The sequence below is a fragment of the Curcuma longa genome, chromosome 21 (assembly GCF_044706935.1).
Source record: "Curcuma longa cultivar G26 ecotype Majalengka, Jawa Barat chromosome 21, ITB_CL_G26_1.1, whole genome shotgun sequence".
In the NCBI taxonomy this organism is placed as follows: Eukaryota; Viridiplantae; Streptophyta; class Magnoliopsida; order Zingiberales; family Zingiberaceae; genus Curcuma; species Curcuma longa.
Window position 1 is genome coordinate 11,023,952 of NC_133881.1, and position 23,776 is coordinate 11,047,727.

The 23,776-nt window shown below is 37.7% G+C and overlaps 3 protein-coding genes across 3 annotated transcripts; 1 reads left to right on the plus strand and 2 right to left on the minus strand.

Annotated features, from left to right (window-relative positions):
- Nucleotides 1–5: 5 nt before the first annotated feature.
- Nucleotides 6–3,027, minus strand: LOC141815633 (RING-H2 finger protein ATL48-like). Its single transcript, XM_074703583.1, has 2 exons — nt 2,796–3,027; nt 6–410 (listed from the first exon to the last, which is right to left on the minus strand). Exons 1-2 carry the CDS (start codon nt 2,866–2,868, stop codon nt 229–231), a joined length of 255 nt encoding a protein of 84 aa, XP_074559684.1. The 5' UTR covers nt 2,869–3,027; the 3' UTR covers nt 6–228.
- Nucleotides 3,028–7,232: 4,205 nt separating this feature from the next.
- On the minus strand, nt 7,233–9,020 carry LOC141815439 (cyclin-D2-1-like). Its single transcript, XM_074703387.1, has 6 exons — nt 8,772–9,020; nt 8,600–8,686; nt 7,969–8,064; nt 7,671–7,872; nt 7,459–7,589; nt 7,233–7,382 (listed from the first exon to the last, which is right to left on the minus strand). The coding sequence occupies exons 1-6, from the start codon at nt 9,018–9,020 to the stop codon at nt 7,233–7,235; spliced, it is 915 nt and encodes a 304-aa protein (XP_074559488.1).
- A 5,279-nt stretch (nt 9,021–14,299) lies between these two features.
- Nucleotides 14,300–17,338, plus strand: LOC141815414 (tRNA (guanine-N(7)-)-methyltransferase-like). The gene is made up of 5 exons (XM_074703365.1): nt 14,300–14,386; nt 14,464–14,539; nt 15,998–16,393; nt 16,479–17,105; nt 17,181–17,338. The coding sequence occupies exons 3-5, from the start codon at nt 16,076–16,078 to the stop codon at nt 17,289–17,291; spliced, it is 1,056 nt and encodes a 351-aa protein (XP_074559466.1). The 5' UTR covers nt 14,300–14,386; nt 14,464–14,539; nt 15,998–16,075; the 3' UTR covers nt 17,292–17,338.
- The last annotated feature ends 6,438 nt before the right edge of the window (nt 17,339–23,776 follow it).

Here is a 23,776-nt window from a genome sequence, read left to right on the forward strand (position 1 = left end):
GTGGAGACCAAAACCAAGGGGAAAATGAATATCAATCTGCCATATATAATGTCTACAATAACTGAAACAAATAGTATGTTTATTTCCATTGCCATCATTTTCTCCATTTGTTTTGGTTAGCTTCATCTTCTCGAAAACAAGAAAGTTCTGCTGGTAGAAATAGAATGTGGTATCATGGAGTTGGAAGGGCCAACTAAAATGCAAAATACTCCTGCATTTTGGTATCGACTAATTTGTTTTGCTAAAAAATTTTATCTCTTCACCGTAGTGGTAAGCGCTGCCAACCATCAATGCAACTGTACCACCTTGAGCCACAACACGAGCTCTCATCAGCTTCTGACCCAGCTCGGAATTTCCTCGCTTGAAGCTAACTATACCAGCCGTGAGTACTCCAGCAGTGATGAGCACACCTGAGAATTATTTAAGAATGGAGAAGTATGAACAATGCAATTTACCAATAATTAATACCTTCAACTCTTGACAAAAACTAATAGACAACACTTGAGAGTTGCATTAAAAAACGAAATGAATTGGGACAAAACTTGTCTTTAAAATGTAGGACCAACCCATCAAAGATTATCCAGTAACTGAAATAAGCCCCTTTGAGTGAAAAGTACCATCAAGCAAATTAAATGAAAACCTCATCTTCCTCGTAATAGTTTGCCTAGCATTCTTTTTCAAATTTCTGAAGCACAGGAGATGCAGATTCTTTCAGAGTCAAGAGCATCAAGAAATTGTGCTTCATCTCCTCTTCTCCTTCCATACAGGCTTAGATAGGCCTCAGTCACAATTATTTACATCTGATCAACTTGATTTTTTTTTCCTCCAATCCAAGTTAAAGAAGTGAATTTTTTTCATCTGAGTAGATACTCTGTTTATATTTTTTTCTCATAGCTCTTATATATTTATCACAATAGATATCTTTCATCACTACATGATACACTTTTCTTTCACAGATCCTCTATACTAAATTGTTCTTTTCACCCAGATGCATTAAGGATATATGCTTTATGGTTTACTTCTTTGTACCTACTCTTTTGTAATTTGTACAGTATATCCAATCCTACATATGACTCCTTTTGTGAATTTTGTTCTATTCTATAAATTTTCTAACCTTGACAAATTTCTGCCCATTTTGTGGAGTGAAACTTATTAGACTAGAAGATCTAGTTTTCTTTTGAGAAATGCCCTCATGTTTTAAATTTGTAAATCAGCTAGCTCACTAAGTCATGAGATGCAGTGTTGGATCTCCACGAGAAAGAGAGACCATGCTGTCCCTCACAATTGTGAGAGAATTAGTTGCAAGTTCTGTCCTAGTAATTGTCATCATGGTTTCGTGTTTTTCCATATTCCTTCATATCTACATTACATGGTTTCTTGTTTTTCTGTATTCCTTGATATCTACAAATACTACAATCTCTACACTATGCAAAGCCAAATTGACATGACACTTCGACAGAGTTGTAGCAAGAATTCTTAACACCACTATAGTTTCAAGGAATATGTCAATTGATAATACACCTTTTCCCCCAAGTATGAGGGATTGCTATTCAATGTTTAAGCAATTTGCTGCTATATCAAGTTTGGACTTTACTTAATGGAATATCTAGTTCATAAACATACTATTTCACTCATGATAAATTCTGATGGAAACAATTATGCCTATTCTTAGTTGAAATGAGAGGCTTAGGTTTCACATTCTGACAGCAAAATCAGATGTCTTTTTAATCTAACATATTTGTTTCTCCTATCAACCAAACAATTTATTCTGACCAATCAAAGTTGTTATTCCAAAAAAATGTCTTCCAAAGTCATCCATATCCTGTATATTTGCTGCACATTTCGTGCAAACCAACCAAAAGAATGAGAATGAAGTATCTTCCTTGAACCAAACTAAAAAATGGATATTTCCATTTCACTCTCATAAGAATGACTATTACATTCCTAATCAATTCATTCCACAAACCAAAAATGGTGCAAGTGTGCTCCTCATACACCATGCAAGAGTTCCTAGTCAATTCATTCCACAAACCAACAATGGTCCATGTTTGCTCCTCATACAACATAAAAGAGTATCGTCTAATATTTCTTGAGAGTTTAATGTAGAGGGATGACCGTAGCAAACGAGAAATTGCTACTATGCAATTTGGCGCCTGTAGTTCCGAGTAAAAAATGCTTCCTCGGACACTAACAACATGGTAACTAGCAATTTCCATAAACTTGTACAATTGTCCATCCGTCATTCGTTTTCATTGTATACAACAATAACAAAAGCAATAATAAGTCTATGACGAATCCACACTATTTAAATCCGCCCGTTTGTTTTCTTTGTGCGAACAGCAAAAGTACAGTGGCATTGTCAAGTCTCTTTTTTTAGCTCAGAAGGTTGTATGCATTTGCATAAAAGGTCCGTGGAGAATAAATTCGGACGCAGGAATGACCAAATCATGAGTTAAAATCATTAATCGAGCGATAAATCTTAAAATCTGGATCTGGGACAGTTTTATGTCCGTAACCTAATATGTAACGGAAAGCGATCAATCGCACTGAGAAAGACAATCTAGTTAGCTAAAAAGATCGCCTTTCGATATGATTTATCCTCACAGCAGAGATCCGCTTCCTAGAATCCTTAGACGCGCAGAAGAAAAACCTAAATAGGGGCATAATGATCGCCATGTACCAAAGAAACGCAATTTTTCGACCACGAAAATACCCCGTAAAATGATCAAATCAAAGAACTTTCGTCAATTCACGAGGGTCGAATTGAAAAATAAAATGATGGGCGATCTACTAACCGATAGGGACGAACGGATTCGCCCGCTTCTTGCTCTTGAAAAGCTCCTCTGTATCTGCATCGCCGGCGCCCATCTTCCCGATTCAAGCGCAGAGGCAACCTAACGCGAAGGCGATCAAGCTCTACCTTCCTGTCTCGCCCCCTATCTTTCCGATTCAGTGACGCGAATACGCGGCCGCCGTGAAGCCACCGCTTTAAATTGCTTGCGATTCCACAGACCTAAACTACCCGAAGATTATGAAAAATATATAAATATATAAAATGCGGCAATTGCCCTTTGGGCGTACTTATTCTCATGGCATTGGTATCTATAGCTGTGAAGTTGTACTAAGCCGTCTAATTGGTCCGCTTCATTAAATAATTTAGATGAATTAGATTAAAATTTTATCAATCTATTTTAAGATGGATCTACATAGATTAGCTTGTCTAGGCCCGTAATCTGTATGGATTGACCCGTGGATTGAAAAAATTTATTTATTTATTTTAAATTTTAAAATTAAAATAGAAAACTCAATGAATTTTAGTGTATTTGATTTATTTAAATTACAATTTAAATTTAAAAATTATAATTCAAATTTAAAATTTTCAACTTAATTAATTTAAATTATAATTTAAACTTAAATTTTTTAATATTTTTTTATTTTTTAATAGATCCGTGGATTGACCCGCCTAACCCGCGGTCCGTCTTGAGTTAGGTTGGATTGAAGATTTCTCAATCCGCCAAGTTGGTGGATCAGCCCGCTCCACTCCGTCATATGATGGACCCACCATGGGTTAGTCTGCCCCGTCATGGATTGGCCCGTTTGATAACTTTAGTATCCCACCCATCAATATTTACTTCATGCCTATTTTTTGAGTCACATTTAAAAAAAACAAAATAATAATAATTTAAATAATTTAAAGGTACGTAATCTCGATATAAAATAAATCTCTTCCCTCTCAACTCGTAATTATATATCTTTTCTCTCTTTAGCATCGCACCCTAATTAAACTCGATTGTTTTAGAAAAAAATTAATGAGTTTGGATTAAAATTCTAATTCACTTACTATGAGTTAAGAGGTGAATAAGAAGATACGCATGTAGGATTTCATATTTTAAGATTTTCAATAACGGTGAAAGAGAGAAGAGATTTATTTTTGATGAAGAAAAGATTTGCTTTCCCCTAACAGAGAAAGATTAGCCACAGCGTTTCTTCTTTTTATTACTCGCTCAAGAATTAATCAAACCATTAATTGTAAATCTATAATCGCTCATGGTCAGCGATAGCGTTTTGATCCAAGCAATAAATGACATTTACTTGATCGTTTACGCAGTCAAAGGAAAAACACACTCAAGACGAGATCTTGAGTGGAAAAAAGAAGCGAAAAGAAGCAAAAGCTATAATAAAAAGATTTCCATCCACCTGTATTTTCCCTTACTCTCATCCTCTCTATCATGCATCTCTCGCTTGGCAGATGCCCATGAGAGTAATCAGGTACTTCTCAATTCGCCATAACCATCAATGTTTGGTGGTGATCATGATTTGCTATTAAATCTTGAGAAACAGACGATCCACAACAATCTAGAAGCATCGCTGGAGGTGACAAAAATCTGTTTTAAAGATACTGCGTCTAATGCAGGCATCAACATTGCTATCCGACTGGGTACAACAACTTACTCGGGCTCGAGCAACACTCAATAGTCAAACACGTGTCTTCTTGATTTGACAGTCGGACACACTTCTTCTTGATTCGTGTAGTCAGGCGACTTCACACTTGACTCGGTACTCGATGACTCGATGACTCAGCATCGGTTTACCCGACTCCTCACTCAGAGTACTCGATGACTCGACCACTCAGCATCGACCCAGAAGCACTCGACCTCCACTCAAAGCACTCAACTGACTTGGCGACTCGGTAAGCTTAGACTCAACGACTTGGTAGATCAACCACTTGGAGTCCCGACTTCCTGGAGAGCGACACTCGAATAACAGCAGATCAATGATTGTTGCTCTTGATGTGGTGTCTCATGCGTGTGGCTAGCCGATGGACGGCGCTTCGCTCGTGCAGTCGCACACATGGCTTGTCTAGGGCTCGTGTAGCAACTTACGTGGACCAATCCTCTTGGTCTTCTTCGTTCTCTTTCGCTCTCTCGCGCACGCACATGAGCTTCGCACTTAATCCATCGCTAACTTGACCGTCAGAAGAGTCACACCGGCAACATCAGCCCCTAATCGACGAACTTTGTTTGTAGGATTTCGGAAGCGAATCCGCTGGAGAACCAACATCACCACAATTTCAAAAGGAGAGGAGCATCTTGCACGGACGAAGGACACCATCAACCACCATGGCCAAGCATTCTGCCATGGTGCCAACTTTGACTCCATCACGTTGGTGCATGTCCTACAGGAACACCATGAGGTAGACAGACCTTGGGCTTATTCATAGGAGCCAGGCCAGTACCAAAAGCTAAAAGCTTTCCTTTTATCATCAAACCATGGCCACCACCAAGACTAGATGTTTTCCTTTGAGCTAGCCAAGTGAATTAAGGGTCATGAGCTTTTGGGCTTATTCATAGGATTCCTCACTTGGAGAGAAGAAAAGAAGACGGTGCATGATGGGGAGAAAGCAGCAGCCTTTGCCGTGCACTGTACTGGACTGCACTTGAGGCAGATCAAAAGAGTGAAACAGAAAAGCATACAGTGTTGGGTGCTTCTTTCTGTTAACACACTAGCTAGGAAGGGTGTTGAGTGTGCAGCATTTTGTACCAAAGAAACTTCCTTTGGGAACAGTGTAAAACACTGGTTGTATAAATTTGATACGTATAAATTTGACATGAACTAGAGAGGTCCTGATGCTGCACCTCAACCTCACTCTCCTTTTGAAGTAGCTTTCTTTCAGCTCATTTATCTTTTTGTACTTGAAGCTCCTTAGAACCAGGCCAGTTTTGAAACACTGAACCATGAGTTACTGTCTTGCTTTTGGTTCTTGTTGAGCAAAAGCAAGGAATGGATTGAGCTGTATTGGTTGGGTGTATTGTAGTTCTGTGTTAACACCATGGTCCATGTCTGCTTCCAATGTTGTCACTCGACGATGTGGTTTGTCGTACCCGCATCCAGGCAAACTCCAAAGGCAGCAGGAAGCAGAGCCATTGCAAGGGGAGAAAAGCTGCAGCCTGCTTTGGAGCAACGTCTAGCTCTTGGTTTGGCACCTGACCCATACTCATACTGCTTGCTTTGTTACCTCTCTTCACTTTTGATCCGTAAGCATAACAACTTCACTTCTATAAGCAAATATAAGATACGATTTAGACAAATCAGATGGGCTGAGTGAACAGAATCTGTATATTTGCTACAGCATACACATTTCATGTGCAACAGAAGCTGCTGCTATCAATCATCCAACTCGACCAATCCTGGAAACTATTGTCATGTCCCTGAAGTGGAAGAAAGAGTAGTGACATTGTCATACTGGAAACTGTCCATTGACTCGAGATTGAACATACTGATAATGATATTGTTTGGAATCCCTTTTTTTTTGTCTTAAAATTTGGGTCAATGGAAGAAAGTTGCCACCCAACTTCGTCAGCTGCCTCGAGTGGATGTCTACATCTGATGAGTGCATCTGCCACCTGTATCACCAAACATTTCTCCAATCAGCTCTTACATATAGATTCTTCACTAAAAAGGCAAAAGAAAAGAGCTCCTGCTTAATGAAATCCTCCACTTCAATCTCTATTTTGTGAACACTATACAGAAACTTATAGAGATCCAAACTATCATGTCCAGAAGAGATGTAACTTCTTTTTATTGATTTTAAACAACACAACATTCAGGTCTCCAATGGCCTTTGTACAAAGAAGATTCGCAGCCTTAACCATAGACTGTAGCCTGAAGTATGATGAATAGACATCTTTCTCCAGGTTGGCATGAACAATCACACTGTAAACAAATATAAGAGAAGCAAAACCTTCAATAGAATACTCCAAAGATGCTTTGTGAGGCGAAGGAGAAGGGCAGCCAACAGGTGACTCCGCATCGTTTACAGTTTGTGATCTTGCTTTCCCATGAACTAGTTGCCAGAAGTCGGTGAATAGCATCTTCCTTTTTACCATGACTGTAAAAAGACCCACCAAGCTGATGCCCTTCATTTAACAATCAATGCAGACATTGATTTCAGTAACACCCGCAACCTACACAAGCAAGACTGTCCTTCACACTTCTTTTTACCACAGTGGCAGAGATCAGATTTCCCTCCCTTGAGGACCTGATACACTTTGCTCTAGTATCTTGTATCAGTAGCAAAGCCCCACAAATGAAAGAACTTCAAGAAAAAGAACAAAAAAAATAGCACATTGTCACAGACCATCTCCCCACTCCTCTGAAAAATGTTGAGGAATATGCAAATCAACCCCCCCCCCCCCCCCCCCCCCCCCCCCTCCCTCTTAGGCAATTGTCATTCAGTTTCCTTCTTTTGTGAGGTGGAGAGCAGACCCTTTGTTCATTTCGATTGATGAGGCCACTTTGAGTTGTGAAAGTACCATATGTGGTGGTTTTGAACTATTGATGATATCTTTCTCCAGCGATTGATAGCAGTTGGCGATATCTTCCTGAGAAAAATGCAATGCAAAACATTTTGTACTTTAGATTATATCCTTTAGCTCTTTCAACACCGGAACTTCGTACCTCTGACAATCCAATGCACCAAGATGCTGCAGTTACAGGGTTAATGGAATCCAGATCCTTGATCTCATCAGTTGCCCGGATGATGGCAGCTGCAGCAAGTGAGGATGGGCAGTGACTCAGGAACTTTATATCTGTGATATTATATGTTTCAGATTAGCAAGAACAATACATTGCCTTATCATCCATACATAAAGAGATCATAGCTTCATAACCTTTAATCGTTGCAAGTGTAATTTCGGTGGCCCAGGCAATCAAATATCGTGCATGTTTTCCTATCGGGTCAATCTTGTGGACAAAAAAATCAATGAAAGTGAAAGGTGTCACAGATCGGAGCCTCCAATCCAATGCAGTCAGCACAAGAAGCTCCATTCTGAGAACTGTTCGAGGCTCAAAAATGAGCTTTGCACCCTCAACCTACCGACATCAAAACAAAACTTAGCAAGTAGTCATTGATTAAGCATTTGCATAAGTTCGCTGCATGGCAATAAATAATAGCTAGAACCCAATTACCTGCAAGTCTAACAAGGACGGAAGAAGTGTCTCCTCCATCTTTGCAGCTAGAGAGAGGCATGCCACTGAGAGAAGTTGCAATGCCCATTCATTTTGCTGCACAAATAGAAATATTGTATACAATATTAGCGACATCAATCTCAGATGAAATACAATAAGAAAAGAGTTCCATAACACTACTAGCAACACTATTCTGAAACCTTTTTCATTTGTTGTTGTCGGATGATTTTTATGCTCCTATCATCTCCTCTACTCACCTATTTTATTCATCTAATACAAAAGGAATCTTCCATTTCTTAGGATAAAGTAGCCCGTTGCCTAGTGGAAATGATCACTTTCATTCTACCAAATATTTGCAGTACATAGATGGGGAAAGAGTACAATGATATCAACGCTTGTATAGTCTCTTTCATTCACTTCATGGACATAAAAGAACATTGGTATAAGAACACTGCTTATTTTCTCTTGGAGTGAGGAAAAAAACCCTCTTTTGCAATCGTCCACCTCAAAAAATAGTCACATTTTAGTTCTTTGTCCCTAAAATCGCAAAAGTACTGGAATCTGTTCAGCATTCAAGCAAAAAAGATGTGAACTACCAAACCCAGAACTTTAATCTCAGAAATCAACTCACCGGCAGACGGTGAGCAGAGAGGAACCGATCCATGTAGTTCACGGCAAGATACGCCGTCAGCGGACGGAAATGGTAGTACTCATGCACCTGAAATAGAACACCAAGAATCCGTCAAAATCGGTGACCGATCTACGATGCGCTGGAGAGGAACGAAGAGAGAGATAGGGCAGGCCTCCAGGATCCAGGCGACGGCTTCTTGGCGTGCGGAGGAGTCGAGGGAGTTGGATCGGAAGCGGTCTGGGTAGCCACAGACGGGGGAGTAGTCAGCGGCGACCTCGATGAACCCAGCGATGGACTCGTCCGAGCCATCCGGGAACAGAGCGGCGGGCCAGCAAGCGTCCTCGCCGCCGTGGTCGTCGGCGAGCCCGCCGGCGTCCTCGCTGCAGAGCAGGTCGAAGCAGGCTGCGTGGTCGAGCGGCATGGCGCCCTCATGGCTTCCACATCGTGATGCAGCACCAAAACCCCCGACAGAGACGGAGAACAAGGAGGAAGAGCAGTGTGTAATATATATAGAAAAATAATTTCATTTGCCCCCTTAAAGTTTGCTATAATTTTAAAAACCCTCCAAAGTTTAACACTAAATTTCCTATTTTACATTTTCAAATTTATAAGAGCAATTTTTTTTACAACAAATGATAACTTTGGAAGGTAGTGAGATATTTTGACATATTGAAATATTAAAAAAACCAGACAAGTAAAATTGAGATTTTAATAATTAACCTTGTCTGGACTTTGCCTCTATTGCACTGCTGCTATTATTAGTACAATAATAGTGGCATTATACAGTATTATTAAATTTTTGTCAGGAAAAGTTTGAAGTGTAACTTCGATTGCAGTTAGGGTTAGCATTGTGGTGCAGATCGAGCATTAAATTGGTAATAACCAGCAGCATTTAAGTCTTGTACATGGCTGGCTTTGTAACATGGAAGTCAGAGATGGTTTCATTCTTCATGTATATACTATTTGTAGTCATACTTTGAGGTAGCAATCCATACTAAATTCAACTCACATCTGATCCAATCATTTTTTACTAGATTGACTTTGATAGTGCCAGTGATTTGGTTTAGTTGGCTTGGATGCCCAAGTCAAAAGTGGTTTGGTAGAGTATGTTGGACAATCTTTGCCGAGAGGCCCGAGTGGCTGAGTCGTCGACTGCTCAAGACGTCGAGTGCCGAGACGCCGAGTGACCGAGTCGTCGAGTGCCGAGACGCCGAGAGCCGAGACGCCGAGTGCCGACTGGATGATGTCGAGATCTGCGTTCAACGTAATTTCCTTAAAACAGATTCGTCCCTTCTTAAGTGCTTTAGAAGGTGATGGACGACTGTTTTCCAGAATACAATGACAAGACCAGAGAAATGATCAAGCACAGATCGTTCTCGGCGAACTGATTACACCCAAAGACTATCACCACCAGAGACGGGAAAGCAAAGGAAAGGGAAGCAGCGATTGAGAAAAGAAAAACGATGAATCCTTTTACTCACATCACTACCTCTTTTATAACCTTGCCCCATATCTCCCATTAATTAGAGATTAATGATGGATTAATGACTTGATTCGAAACGTTTGTAATAACACTCGGCCGTTTCAACGTCAAGTAATTAACTTTCGTCCGTTTCACCACAGCCACCGTTACAAAAAATGAAACGAGATGGCAAAATGTTAGTTGATCCGCTTGGGCAAATTATGCCCTGATCGGTCGTACATTCGACGCACGCAGGTCGCACTCACACACGAGTCGTCTTGCGGTTAGTGCAATTCGGGCCTTGGATTTGCACCCCCTGCGCACTCATGTGTGAGAGAGAGCCTCTCCCCATGCATTTATTCACAACATCAATACTTGTGATACATTATAAACCAATCAAATTGTCCCTCAACTACCAATGTGAGACTAAACTCCTCTATATGAAGAGTCTTCTCTATCCTTCCATTTCCTTATTTCTATTCACATTTCCAACAGAATATGGGTTGGTGTTTCCCTACATCATTAGTGTGATCATAGTTGATAGTTCGTAAATGAATTAAATATTCATAAGTAAATTTAGTATTCAATTTAGTAAGAATTTATTTATGTTCGTTCAATACATATAAGATCAATTAAATAAATAAATTATATATATATATATATATAAATTATTAATATTTATGAAAAATGAATAAAGTTCTTCAATCATATTCATCAATAAACACTATTATTAACATAGTAAATATACAAAGAAAGACTAATAAATTTATATTATCAAACTCAATAATTAATAAAATAAATTTAAAATGTAAAATTTTAAAATAATTAAATAAATTTGAATTGAGAATTTGATAATATCTAAATGAATCAAGCTCAAACGATCATAAAAAAGAAATTAAGTCAAGCTTAAATAATCATGTCAACGGTTTGATTCATTTTAGACTTAGTTTGACTTGACTCAATTACCTTATCAAATAAACTTAAACATCATAAAGTTTGACTCGACTTGGCTCATTTACAACAAATAGATGAAGTTCAATACAATAACAGGGATCTTAACTCATTTCTATTTGTGACATATCTTGTTGATTATCATGGTACTCTTTTGAATAATAGACATACATTTTTAAGTGTCATCGTCACTAATTTAATTTTGTTAGTCATCGAATTATCTCTTCAAATATTAACACACTTTTTTGGGTTAATTTATCTCTAACGAAGCAAAGATGAGATATTCTTTTTTATACGATGATATTATCCCACTCAAATATTTATGATTTATTAGTAATCGCCTATTAAGATATAACGATCTACGATTCCATAGAGGAGTAAAAGAACTTCCGAGTCAAGATGAACTTCCGAATTTTACAATTCTTTAAAAAAGAAGAGAGAGAGAAAACTTAGAAGGATAATGCATATGTAAGTGTCTTTTAAAATTAATTAATTAAATAAATAAATTAATATTTCATGTTACTGCCGCATATTCATTCATTAATTAATTAACCTTTAATTAATCAATTAATGAACTGATTAATCAATTAATGAATCGATCAATCAATTAATTTTGATTTCTCACCGGTCCATGCAAATTGATATTCGTGTTGAAGTGTCTTATCCCAAGTGGTAAGCATGGAGACACTTGTTGCTTGAAGTTTCGAGTTCGAATCCTCTTAGCAACATATATTTGTTGACTGAGGTGCTGTGCGATTCATGTGTTAGCTCGGCTAAAGTGCTGTTTCGGCAGTATGCTCTTATCAGCCTAGTGGTACCGTGCCTCCAAAAAAATCTTTTAGGGGGTTTTCTGATATGGGGCCATTTCGGCGGTGGGGTCAGTCACTATAAAAAGTTTACCTACTACAGTTTTAATCCCCAGGGCAATGGTGCAACGGTAGGACACTCTCTGGGGGTGGCCGGTCCGGTCCCACGGAAGTTTCCCACCGACCACCAAGGTAAATCGGGAAGTGCATACGGTGGCCAATCCAGATGCCCAACATTCTTTGATTGCGTTCTACATTTGAATTAATTGAGTCCATGAGACTGATTGGGATTTATCATTTTTTTTTATATTCATATGTATACTTAAGTTAAGTTAATATTTGTGTATTCATGTGTATGAATCCAACTCATATACAAGTTAATATTTTTATTCAATTATATCGAATCAATCTTTTATTACTCAAAAAAATCTTTAATATTAATTTTTCATTCACTCAAAAAATTAATTATAATAATATACTTTTTCTTTAAAAAAATATATATCATTAATGATATACTTATAAAATAACATCTAATCCCTATTTAACTTATTTGGTCACTAAAAATATTTTTTTACTAGAACTAATACTATTGTAATAATTTTAACTGAATTATCAAATTATTTATAAGGAAATTTGATGAAGTTGGTTAAAATTTTCTAGTGTTAATTAAAATTACTTCAATATTTATCAAAATAACTTCAAAATTGATCAAAATTATTATAAAATTAGTTAAAATCATTTGAAGATGGTTAAACTACTATAATGTTAGTTAAAATTACTCTGTGACGTCAATAAAAAATACTCTAAAATTGATTAAACTACTTTAAGATTAATCAAATTATTACAATGTTGGTTAAAACTATTTCAACCACTTTGATAATCAAAATTGCTCGATCAGCGACAACATATTTATTAGGATATTTAAATATTCACGATTTGAATTTTAAATATAATATATTATATGATTTTTTTTAGTAAAATAAAAAATTTGAGATATCGATTCTCTTGCGTTTCCTTACCAGGATAGAAATTAACAGCAATCAATTAAATAAATAAACATTAATTAAATTAAATAAATAGTAAAAGGCAAATACACATATATGTACTTGGTTACAACCTAAGTGGTTGTAAGTCAAGGCGGTTGAAGCTTGATTATGAAAATCTCCTGGCGGAGAAACCTTTTACAGAACTTTGAAGCACGAGAGAAGCTAGAAGAGAATACAATTTCAATGTTCTTTTTTCTTCTAACTTCTAAGTCTATTTATAGCATAAAAGAATATATCTGAATCATTGATCATAGATGAGTTTTCTCTTGGTCGTTGATCCGTTGATACGATTCTAACTGTTGATCGGAGATAGACTTTGATCGTAATCGTTGATTAAATAAGGATAAATTTTATCTTTTATAAAGTGATTTATCCTTAATAAAAAAATAAGTATTTATCTTTTATATAATAAAATATAATTTTTTTCTTATTTTTTTTTCAACCGCCACGTTAAAAAAGTTCAAGTCTTCTTCGCTAGTCAAAGTCAATAGTCAAAGTCAATGGTCAAAGCTAACGATCAAAGTCAATAGTATGACTTTTGTTGATTTTTTGTGGAATCTTCAGTTGGGTAATTTCTGGCCAATCGGAGTTAGGCTCCCTCGAATCCGACTCTGACCTTTTGCCGCTCGAGCGTGCTTCCTCCCGGCTTCTCGTCCCTCGGATTTCGCGCACATCCTTCTCGCTCCACCGACGTACTCTTCCATAGCTTCCGCGTCCCTCAGATTGCACCGAGTCCGTCAGCTCACTTCCCCGCGCAATCCTTCTCATCCGCTACGTTTTACGCTCGACTTCCTCCGTACTTAAGTTCCTGCACACTTAGCAGAGGGAGTAGAACAATATAGAACCTAACCTAACTTGGTTGATCACATCAAAATTAACCAGAGCACCAACAGGACGAACCACTCTCATTTTCAAATTTACTCGATGAATGAACTAGAAGGAAAATCATCCATCTCTCTAGTTGAATCCAAGACTAGATACCTAAATTATATATATATATATATAAATTAATCAGAGTACTTTTATATAAACTTATTATAATGTGAAGTAGTTTAATCCACATTAGAATAATCTTAATTAAAATTATTTCATATTAACGTTTTAATTAAAATTAGTTCATCCTTTCCAACTTAAGCTAAAGGTGGACTTCAATTACTCCAATGATTTTACACGATCGATCCCACGATTATTTATAAAGAGATAAATCAAAAAATTGTAATTGACTCATGATAGAGAAAGGCATTGCATTTAATTTTATCTACTTCAATAATTCTATTATGTCATAACCAACTTCAATTATGTAATAACAAAATCCGCCGAACCTGACTCCGATAATCTTGCTAAAGTGCTAAGCCTTAAATCCGAAACCCGAACGAAATCCGATGGCCTTGAACCCGAAATCCGCTAATTGCTCCTAACCCTAACATCAAGAGGTCGCCGACACTTCTCACTCCCGACGATGACGGCGGTGGTTGCAGCGGCGAGGAACCAGAGAAGGTTCTAGCTGCATCGATTTACGTCGGTAAAAATTCGAAGATAACTCTTCTCCCGCCTTCCGCTGCGTATTTCCCTTAAATTTTTTCGACTGGAATTTGGCAGAGCGCCTTCGTGTGTGTTCTATCGCTGACTCCGGCTTCATCGCCGGATACCCAGCGACAGGGAGTCTTCGTTAGAGGTAGGATCTTCTACCTTCCCTTGTCGATGAAAATTTAGTAAAAAGAAAAAAAAATACTGGCATTATATTTATGTATCGTCGATATTTGAAATGTTGTAGTATTTTACCAAAAAAAGAAATTGTTGTACTACAAAAAAAACAAGTTTTTGATCATTTCTCCATGCTTAGTGTCAAAATGACTAGTTTTACTCAGTAGCAACTGAAAATTATCAGTCCTACTATTCTAGAAACTACTGTATTAAGAATTCCACATTGTTTCACATCTTACCAAATTGAGATTGGAAAAAGGTAAATTACGTTTTCAATACTCTACAAGCTATCAATAAGAACCATACAACTCATTCTTCTTACCGAGAAAAATAATGGACTATTGTCTGTCCACTTATTTGGTTAAAGATGCAATGAAAATAAGGTTACTAATTAGGGCCACATCAATTCAACTATGTCAACTTAGTCAATTTTGGTAGGATTGAATTTTTCATCCTAATTTAAGACAACTAGTTTGCTCGCTTCATTTTAGTTTTTTCACTTCATCTCAGTTGCAGAAAGTTATAGGGCTGACACTGACACTGTAGCAGGATGATTTATGAGGAGGATATGGCTAATTTTAATGATATTTACACTTGTTAAAATTGAGGGCTGCTGGTGGATGCTATTTATTGTTTTCTTAAACAGGCTGCTGGTGTCTGTATGGATGTGTTTTTAAATGGTGATAGAATTCTGATATTGCTTCCAATGGAAATGTGAGGCTCGAAAGTTCAGGGTGTGGCTGGATTTAACTGAGATTGGAGTGGGATGGTGGTAGTGTAAGTGGTACATTAGTGTTTTTTCAACTTGCCTTGCTTGTTTGTAGATCTTACACAGTATCGAAGAGTTATAGCAGTTTTCTTGAGTGAAGGTATGGATACTGTGCATATTTTCTTATACTGATACAAGTTCACTTGCATTTGTGCAAAAAAGAAAAGTTGCAAAAAGTAAGATTAAAAAGTCAATAGTACCACTTTGTCGTCCCAATAGCCATAAGTTCAATGGCCATATAAGAACCATACAGTCAACCTTATATAATCGAAGCTCATGGCTTGCTGTCATCATTGTCAAATTGACAGGAATTACCTATGTCCTTGGATTCAGTTGTAACTAACTGCAGGCTTATGAATTGTCACTTACTGTTACCGTAAAACTTTGTATATCATTCTTTTATTTAATGTTTTTTTTGTCCTAATGCATCCTTTGTAAGTAATTCTATTTTTAAAATGTTCTGTTCATTTTCTTGTGCTACATAGATCTATATTGGCTCATTTGGAGTGTTTTTGTTTATTTGTTATCTTTATTTTTGTGCCGGGCATAAATTACATTCACTCATTTGTGTTGTAACCTCTCACGCTATAGTGTATCTATGTATCTTCCTCACAGTTTATGCTAAAGAGTGCAAGCTAACTTTTTTTGTTAGTTTATCAGGTTTAATATCTAAGGGAGTACCTCAAATATCTTAAAAGCACAGACGGATCTACAATTAGCTTTCAGAACATTACTGCAATGGCAAGCAATGCCAATGCTACACATGTTAAAAGTCAATCGAGTCGCCTTGCCAGGAAGCGGTTCTATCGGGCACGAGCACATAACAATCCTCTAAGTGACTCCCACTTCCCAAAACCCATAAGTCCTGCTGAGTTTGATTACTCCCATCACTATCCTCACTTCTTCCCGCCAAGCAGAGAACATCACAAAAATGATGGTGAACCTTCTCCCAAAGTGAAATTTGCTGATATCGGTTGTGGTTTTGGTGGACTTCTTGTTGGCTTATCGCCTCTCTTTCCAGATACTCTAATGCTAGGCATGGAACTTAGAGACAAGGTAAAAGGCATTATTAGTTTCAGTAGATATTGATAATTCTAAAGCTAGAGCTCAATTATTATTTCTTATATAATTCTATATATAGGTAACTGAATATGTGAAAGAGTGGATCTTGGCGTTGAGAGCTTCAAATCCTGGACAGTACGAGAATATTTCTGTAGTTCGAAGCAATTCGATGAAATACCTACCCAATTACTTTGAGAAAGCACAACTGTCGAAGATGTATGCTTATGCACTTGAATTAGGAGGTATCATATACACAGTTACTGACGTAGAGGAACTTGGAGATTGGATGAGTTCTTGTTTGGAGGATCACCCTCTATTTGAACCAGTTCCTGATCAAACTAAATTTGCACAACTCCGTCAGATGTTCACAATCGAAGAACAAAATTACACAGAACCATGCACAAAATCTTGCCAAATGCCAAATCCAAGTCTCGTCAGTCCTCTCGTACACAGACATTTACTTGGGCGTCAAAGCCAGCACAGAAGTGGCAGGCAAGGCGACAAGCAGCAGCAGTCCTTAGGCTCAGCGTGCCATTCCATGCCATGCCCTTCTTGCGCCAGCCTGTGCCTCGACCACACTGCTCCTCTCTATTTAACCCCCCAGTGCCTCTCTTCCCTCGCATCAGCCATCATCGCATCAAGTATCATCATGACGGCTAAGCTGGCACTCTTCGTCTCGGCATCCCTTCTCATACTCACCAGCCAAGTTAGTGTCCAGTTCAGTGAAACCTCATCACTTCATTAGTTACTCACACTTCTCTTCTTGTTGTCGCTGCTGCAGGCTTCGTCGGATCTGGAGGGGGCTCCTGCTGCGGCACCGCCCGCTGCTCACATCGTTAAGGACGTGGGAGGTAGTAAACGACGACGCGAGACACATTTGCTTTACGCTTAGTCGAAGCAGAACACTGTGAATGATTGTTAATTAAATAAAGTGTTCGACGAAATGTGTGCGTGGGTGGTGCAGAGTGCGGAGCGGCGTGCAAGGAGCGATGCGGGGCGCACTCGCGGCCGAACGTGTGCGGGCGAGCGTGCGCGACGTGCTGCAGGGAGTGCAAGTGCGTGCCGCCGGGGACGTACGGCCACGCCGAGCTCTGCGGCAAGTGCTACACCGAGTGGAAGACCCATGGCAACCGCACCAAGTGCCCTTAATCAGCGCAGCTCGATCCCTCCCTCCTCGCAATCTATGCATTTATTTCCTGGTACTTACGGTCTGTTTACTTGGAAGCGTGGAAAGAAAAACCACGGAAAGTTTTCCTTCGTATATATCCGTCCGTTGTTTACTTTATTAATTTTTTAAGAAGGAAAGATTTATAATCCATCAGCGGATCTGTTTTTTCCTCAAAACCTATCACCCCAAAATCGGGCGGAAAAGCGACGGACGGACAAAATGCGCACGCAAAAGCACGCACCGCTTCTCTTCTTCTCCTCCGACGCAACCCGATTCTTCTCCTCTGCCTTGATTCTTCTTCTTCTCCTCTGCTGCCGTCCCCTGCTCGCCGCCGACAGCAAAGAGGCGCCGTCAGACCCTCGACTCCGACGAAGAAGACGCCAGCAAAGAAGACCCTCAACTCCGGAGTTGCCGCAGGCGACGGCGAGTTCCGAGACGTGGCCGATGACTGCGATCGCGAGAAGGCGGCGAGGCGGTACTCGACGAGGCGGGCCAAGGCAGAGGAGGAGCGGGAAGTGCCGACGGCCCTTCCAGAGTCTGCACTAGTCGACGGCGAAGAAGATGAGAAGAAAACCCTAGCCAATCTATCCTCTTTTGCCAACACAAGGAGCAGCAAGGTGGATCATCTTCTCAAGCCGCGCGGTCGCGGCTCTTGCTTCCCTTTCCCTCTCCGCTTCGCGCGGCCGCCAGCTCTTTTCTCTGCTCGCCGCGCCGATGAAGTAGCAGTCGAACCCCAGGCAGAGAGCGAAGGCAAGGGTCCTTCATCCCCTGTTTTGCTCCATTCTCGCCGCGCCATAGGAGGAGGAAGCCTGAGCCGATGCTTCCTTCGGAACGCCGATTACTCTGTAATCCTTCGGTTTTCCGCTTTTCCTCTCCCTCCTCTCCCTCCGTTTACTCTGTAATCCTTCGGATATTCTTTCTCTCCCCCTCGAGATTTATTTTCCCTAAGGAATCCTTTCTTTTCTTCATCCGCTCAACCAAGTAAACATAGCATTAATGTATGATCTAGTGCTGTGATACATGTGAAGTCAGAATCTCTATCTTCGTTATGCTACGTCGTCTGTTCTCTCATGGGTTGGTGTGCTGGCTGGCTGGCTGGCTGGCTTACTTTAAATGTAGTATGTATCAAATTTGACGAGTACTAGTCACCTTCTTCCTATTGGATGGGCTTTAACGGATCAGTATAATTTTGTAGAAAAAAAAATCAGAATGTATTAATTGATAAAAGTTGTAATTGATTTTAAAATTAAAATTTATATTTCTTTTGTGTATATTTGTTGTTTTTTATTATATTTTTATTTGATAAATTTTAATATAATAAATAGTAGAAAAATATTTAATTTTTATTATTTGAAAAATATAAATGTTTTTAAATGAATTTTTTAACTAATAAATTTATTATATTTATATTTATATTTATATTTTTTTTTGAATAATACCCTTATCAATATCTTTAAAAAAATTCTAATCTATTAATTTATTTTCCTTTAAATTATTATTATTATTTTCATTAATATTAATATTTGATGAATTAAATTTATAATCATCAAATAATAAATAAAATATTATCCTTTTGTGATAATTTTAATAATAAATCGATCAAGAATATCTTTTTAAGATTGAATAAAAAAGCAGTATATAAAACTCGGAATTTCAAAGAAGGATTACCCATATAAGATTTATTATACATATTTTTAATTTTACATTTTAAGATGTTATTTTCACGGCTCAAACTCGCAACCACAAGGGTCACAGGATATTAACTTTACCATTAAGATTAAATAATTTTTTTTTCATATGTTTTACATATATAAAACAAATATTTTCTATTAAACATATTCAAATAATAGAAAATATAAATCTTTAATATATTTATAAAAATAAAAAAATTAAAAATAATAAAATTTAATCTATATCTTATATTTTCAATTTGATGATATTTTAAAATTTAACATTAATTATTATCTATACAAATATGATAAAAAAAATAAATAAATATTAATTTTTATTTAAATTAATCAGAATGAACATCTAACAGAATAATTAGTCCAATTATTTTTTTAAAAAAAACTATATGAGAATTAAAATTTAATAAAAATAAAAATTAAGAAACGTGAGGTATATATATATATATATATATTATATAAAAAATACATAAATGGAAGCATAAATAAAAAGAGTATTTAATATGTATTTTTTTTACCTTTATAATCTAATTAATTATAAAAATAAAATATGAAAATTTTCACTTAAATTTGTAGTATTCTTTTTCAAAAATAAAAATAAGTATAATAATAAATGATCAATTAAAGTTAATTTAGAATTCTAATAAAAATCAATTTTTTATATTTTCAAATAAATTAATAATTATATTCTATATATATATATATATATATATATATATATATATATATATATATATATATATATATATATAATTTATTTTTTAAGAGTTCATTAAAATGTACATCATCGGCCTTAACATGGTACGAAAAGAGATTTGTGTATGAAGAGTTTGATTGTTCTTGTCTGAGATTGTTAATATATAGGTGAATAAGCAAGAAGCAACTGCTAAGGATATATATAAGATTGATGATAACAAAGGTGAAGAGAACTTCTAGGACAGTTATTTCACGTAGTATAGTTACTGCAACTACAATGCAATTTAGTATATATGACAGCATCCAAGTGAGGAAGTCCATGGTTCTTGACATCAACGAAGAACATCAAAAATTAAAAAATTTGATTTGTAACCTACAAAAGGCGGTTCATAGTATTTGTCTTTTCGATGGCAAGCACAAACAAGAATTGTAAGGCATCGGAGATAGCGTAAGTATTTAATGTATGATTTGTTCATACAATCGTTCATATATTGTCACTACAAAAAGCGTTTTATGATAAAATTTTTGATAAATTTTTAAAAAAAAATCGTCGATAAATTATTTTACGATGAAATTGACGATGAAAAATTTTTTATGGGTAATAGCTAGTCGTAAAATTTTACGACGAAAAAAATTTAAATCTGTCGTCAATTTGACGACAAATTTAGTTTTCATCGTCAAATTCGTTGCGACTTTGTGATGAAAATTATTTTCGTTACAAAATTCACATATTGATAATCTGCGATAAAAAATATTTTTTTATCACAACATCTGCGATAAAAATGTATTTTCGTCACCAATTAAGGATGAAAAAGTATTCATCACAAATTGCCGATGAATCATTTTCATCGCCGAATGGACCACGAAAATTAACTTCGTCATTGAATTCAGCAACAAAATTAATTTTCGTCCTCCATTCAGTAGGAAATGGTGAATATTTTTGACAACTCCGTTAGGGCTCGAGAGAGGTTCTAATGCTTTTGGCAATTGATACAAGTACAAACTAGTTGGGCCGAATCTATTTGTAGAGTCAGCTAAAAATATCCTACCAATAATATCTTTACAACCCAAGTTTGACCACCTACGTGGTTCCCGCAACTGCCTTGATGAATTTCCCATAGGACGTAATCAACATTCAGCATCTTCGGGACTCAAATATCTAAGCAAGGTTAGAAAAAAGCTTTCTTGTATAAATAATTGTCGATCAATGTGAACTGAGCTGCTCGCTTTTTGAGTTGAGCTTGCTCAGAATGATCAGGTAGAGCAACCTCCATTAAGTAGGAGAAAAACGGAAGGTGCCAATCAGTCAGCTCATCCTACGCAGGTACTTGATCTATCTGAGAGATCAACTGGACTCGAGCGATTGGGTCGTCTAACATCTAAGTGGCCAAAGCACTTGCCATTTTGGCGAGCTCATCGACCTTGATCTGATTTTCAGCTCAAGATATCTTTTGCAGGATAACTTCTTGGAATTCGATCCATAATTTTTTGATAGCCTCCACATATCTTTGGAGTTGATCATTCTCTGTCTCAAAGGTTCCTTTCAGATAATGTGTGGCTAGCAATGTTTCATATTTGGCTTTGTTATTGGATGCTTGGAAATACAATTTGATAGTGATCTATAAGGCTTCTTCACAGGAAGAAATTAGCAGTATTCCGACTCCACTACCTTGTTTTGTAGCAGATCCATCCACGAAGATTTTTCAAATTTCCTTTGACCCCTGGCCTCGGTTAGAAAGTCAACCAATGCTTGTACTTTGATGGTCGTTTGGGGTTGATACTGGATATCATATTCACTGAGCTCCATCATTCATTTGATAAGTCATACCGAGGTCTCGAAATTAGTCAATGCCCGACCTAAGACGGTATTGGTGAGAATGATGATGGGATGACACAAGAAGTATGGTCGTAATTTGCGAGCTATTGCAACCAATGTCAGAGCTAATTTCTCCAAGATAGAATATCTGATCTTGGTAGCTTTCAGAAAATGACTGACAAAGTAAATAGGGTGTTGAGTGTCATCTTCTTGTTAGAATAGAACTGAACTGACGGCTCTCTCAGGTGCGACTAAGTAGAGCCAAAGAGTCTCTCATGTGATTGGTTTGGAAAGAAGAGACTACATTAAGTATGACTTAGAGTTGTGCAAAGGCTTGTTTACATTTCAAGAAGAAACAACTACATTAAGTATGACTTGAGTTGCGCAAAGGCTTGTTTACATTTCTCGTTCCACTCGAACCAAACTAACTTTCAGAGAACCTTAAAGAAAGACAAGTTTTTGTCGATCGATTTGGAAATGAATCGGGAGAGTATAGCAATCCAACTAATGAGTCTCTTTGTTTCTTTGAGGTTCTAGGGAGAGGGTATACTTTGCAGTGCTTGGACTTTCTCGAGATTATCCTCGATCCCTCGTTCAATCACAATATAACCAAGAAAATGACCGCTTTTGACTCCGAATAGACACTTGTTCAGATTTAGTTTGAGATCGTATAAGTGCAGTGTACTGTAGATCTCCTCTATATCACTGATTAGGTCCTCAACAGGAGTACTCTTGATCAGGATATCATCTATATAGCCCTTAACGTTCCTGCCTACTTGATGCTTGAAGACTCGATCCATCAGACGTTGATATGTTGCTCCTGTATTCTTTAATCCGAAGGGTATAAGAGTGTAATAAAATATTTCGTCAGAGATGATGAAGCTAACTTTTTTTTAATCTTCAATTGCCAAGGGAATTTAGTGATATACTTGATATGCATCCAACATGCATATGTGTTCATAACCAAAAGTCATGTCCACTAGTTGGTCGATTCAAGGAATAGGATAGCAGTCCTTTGAGCAAACTTTGTTGAGATTTTGAAAGTTCATATAGACCATCCATTTGCCCCCCCCCCCCCCCCCCCCCCCCCCCCCCCCCCCCCCCCCCCCCCCCCCCCCCCCCCCCCCCCCCTCCTCCACTTGGAGACTACCACCACATTTGCCAACCAAGTCGGGAATTGCACTTCCTGTATATGTCCGGCTTCCCTTAGTTTGTCAATTTCAACTCTGATTATTTTGTATTTTTCGAAGTCGAAATGCCGCTTCTTCTATTGAACAGGTCTAACTTCCGGATCAATGTTGAGTCAGTGTTCCATGACAATAGGTGATATCCTCACGACCTCCCTAGATTCCCACACAAAGACATTTTGATTGTGAGAGAGTCAAGCAATGACCTTTTACTTCAGCTCAGGACAAAGGTTATATGTGACCCTGGTGGTTCGATTTAGCTCCTTAGCTATGATTGGTACTTCTTCATATCCATCAGTCGGCCAAGATGGAGGGATGTCATGGACGAGCTGTACTTCGGCTCCTTGGACGTTCTGACTTTTTCACGATTCCATCCGTACCACCTTCACATAGCACTTCCTTGTGACTGTTTGGTCACTTTTGACTTCACCCACTGTGATCATCTACTGGGAATTCATCTTCTAATGATAGGTGGAAGTGATGGCTCGGAATGAGCTTAAGGAGGGATGCCCCAATATGACATTGTAGCCGAAAGGGGCATCAACTACTGTGAACATAATAGTCCAAGCCCACCTTAAGGGCTCTTCTCTTAAGGATAATGAGAGGTTGATTTGTTCTAGCAATTCCACCTCATGTTTAGTGTATCTAAACAACGCTGTGGAGATGAGTTGTAATTCATGTCAGTCTATGTACATATGATCGAAGGTCATTTTGAAGAGTATATTTATCGAGCTCCTCATGTCGACGAAGACTCTTCCAACGTTGTATTTATGATAGCCCATATTACTAGAGCATTCTCATGGGAAGTAGCAACCCCATCCAAGT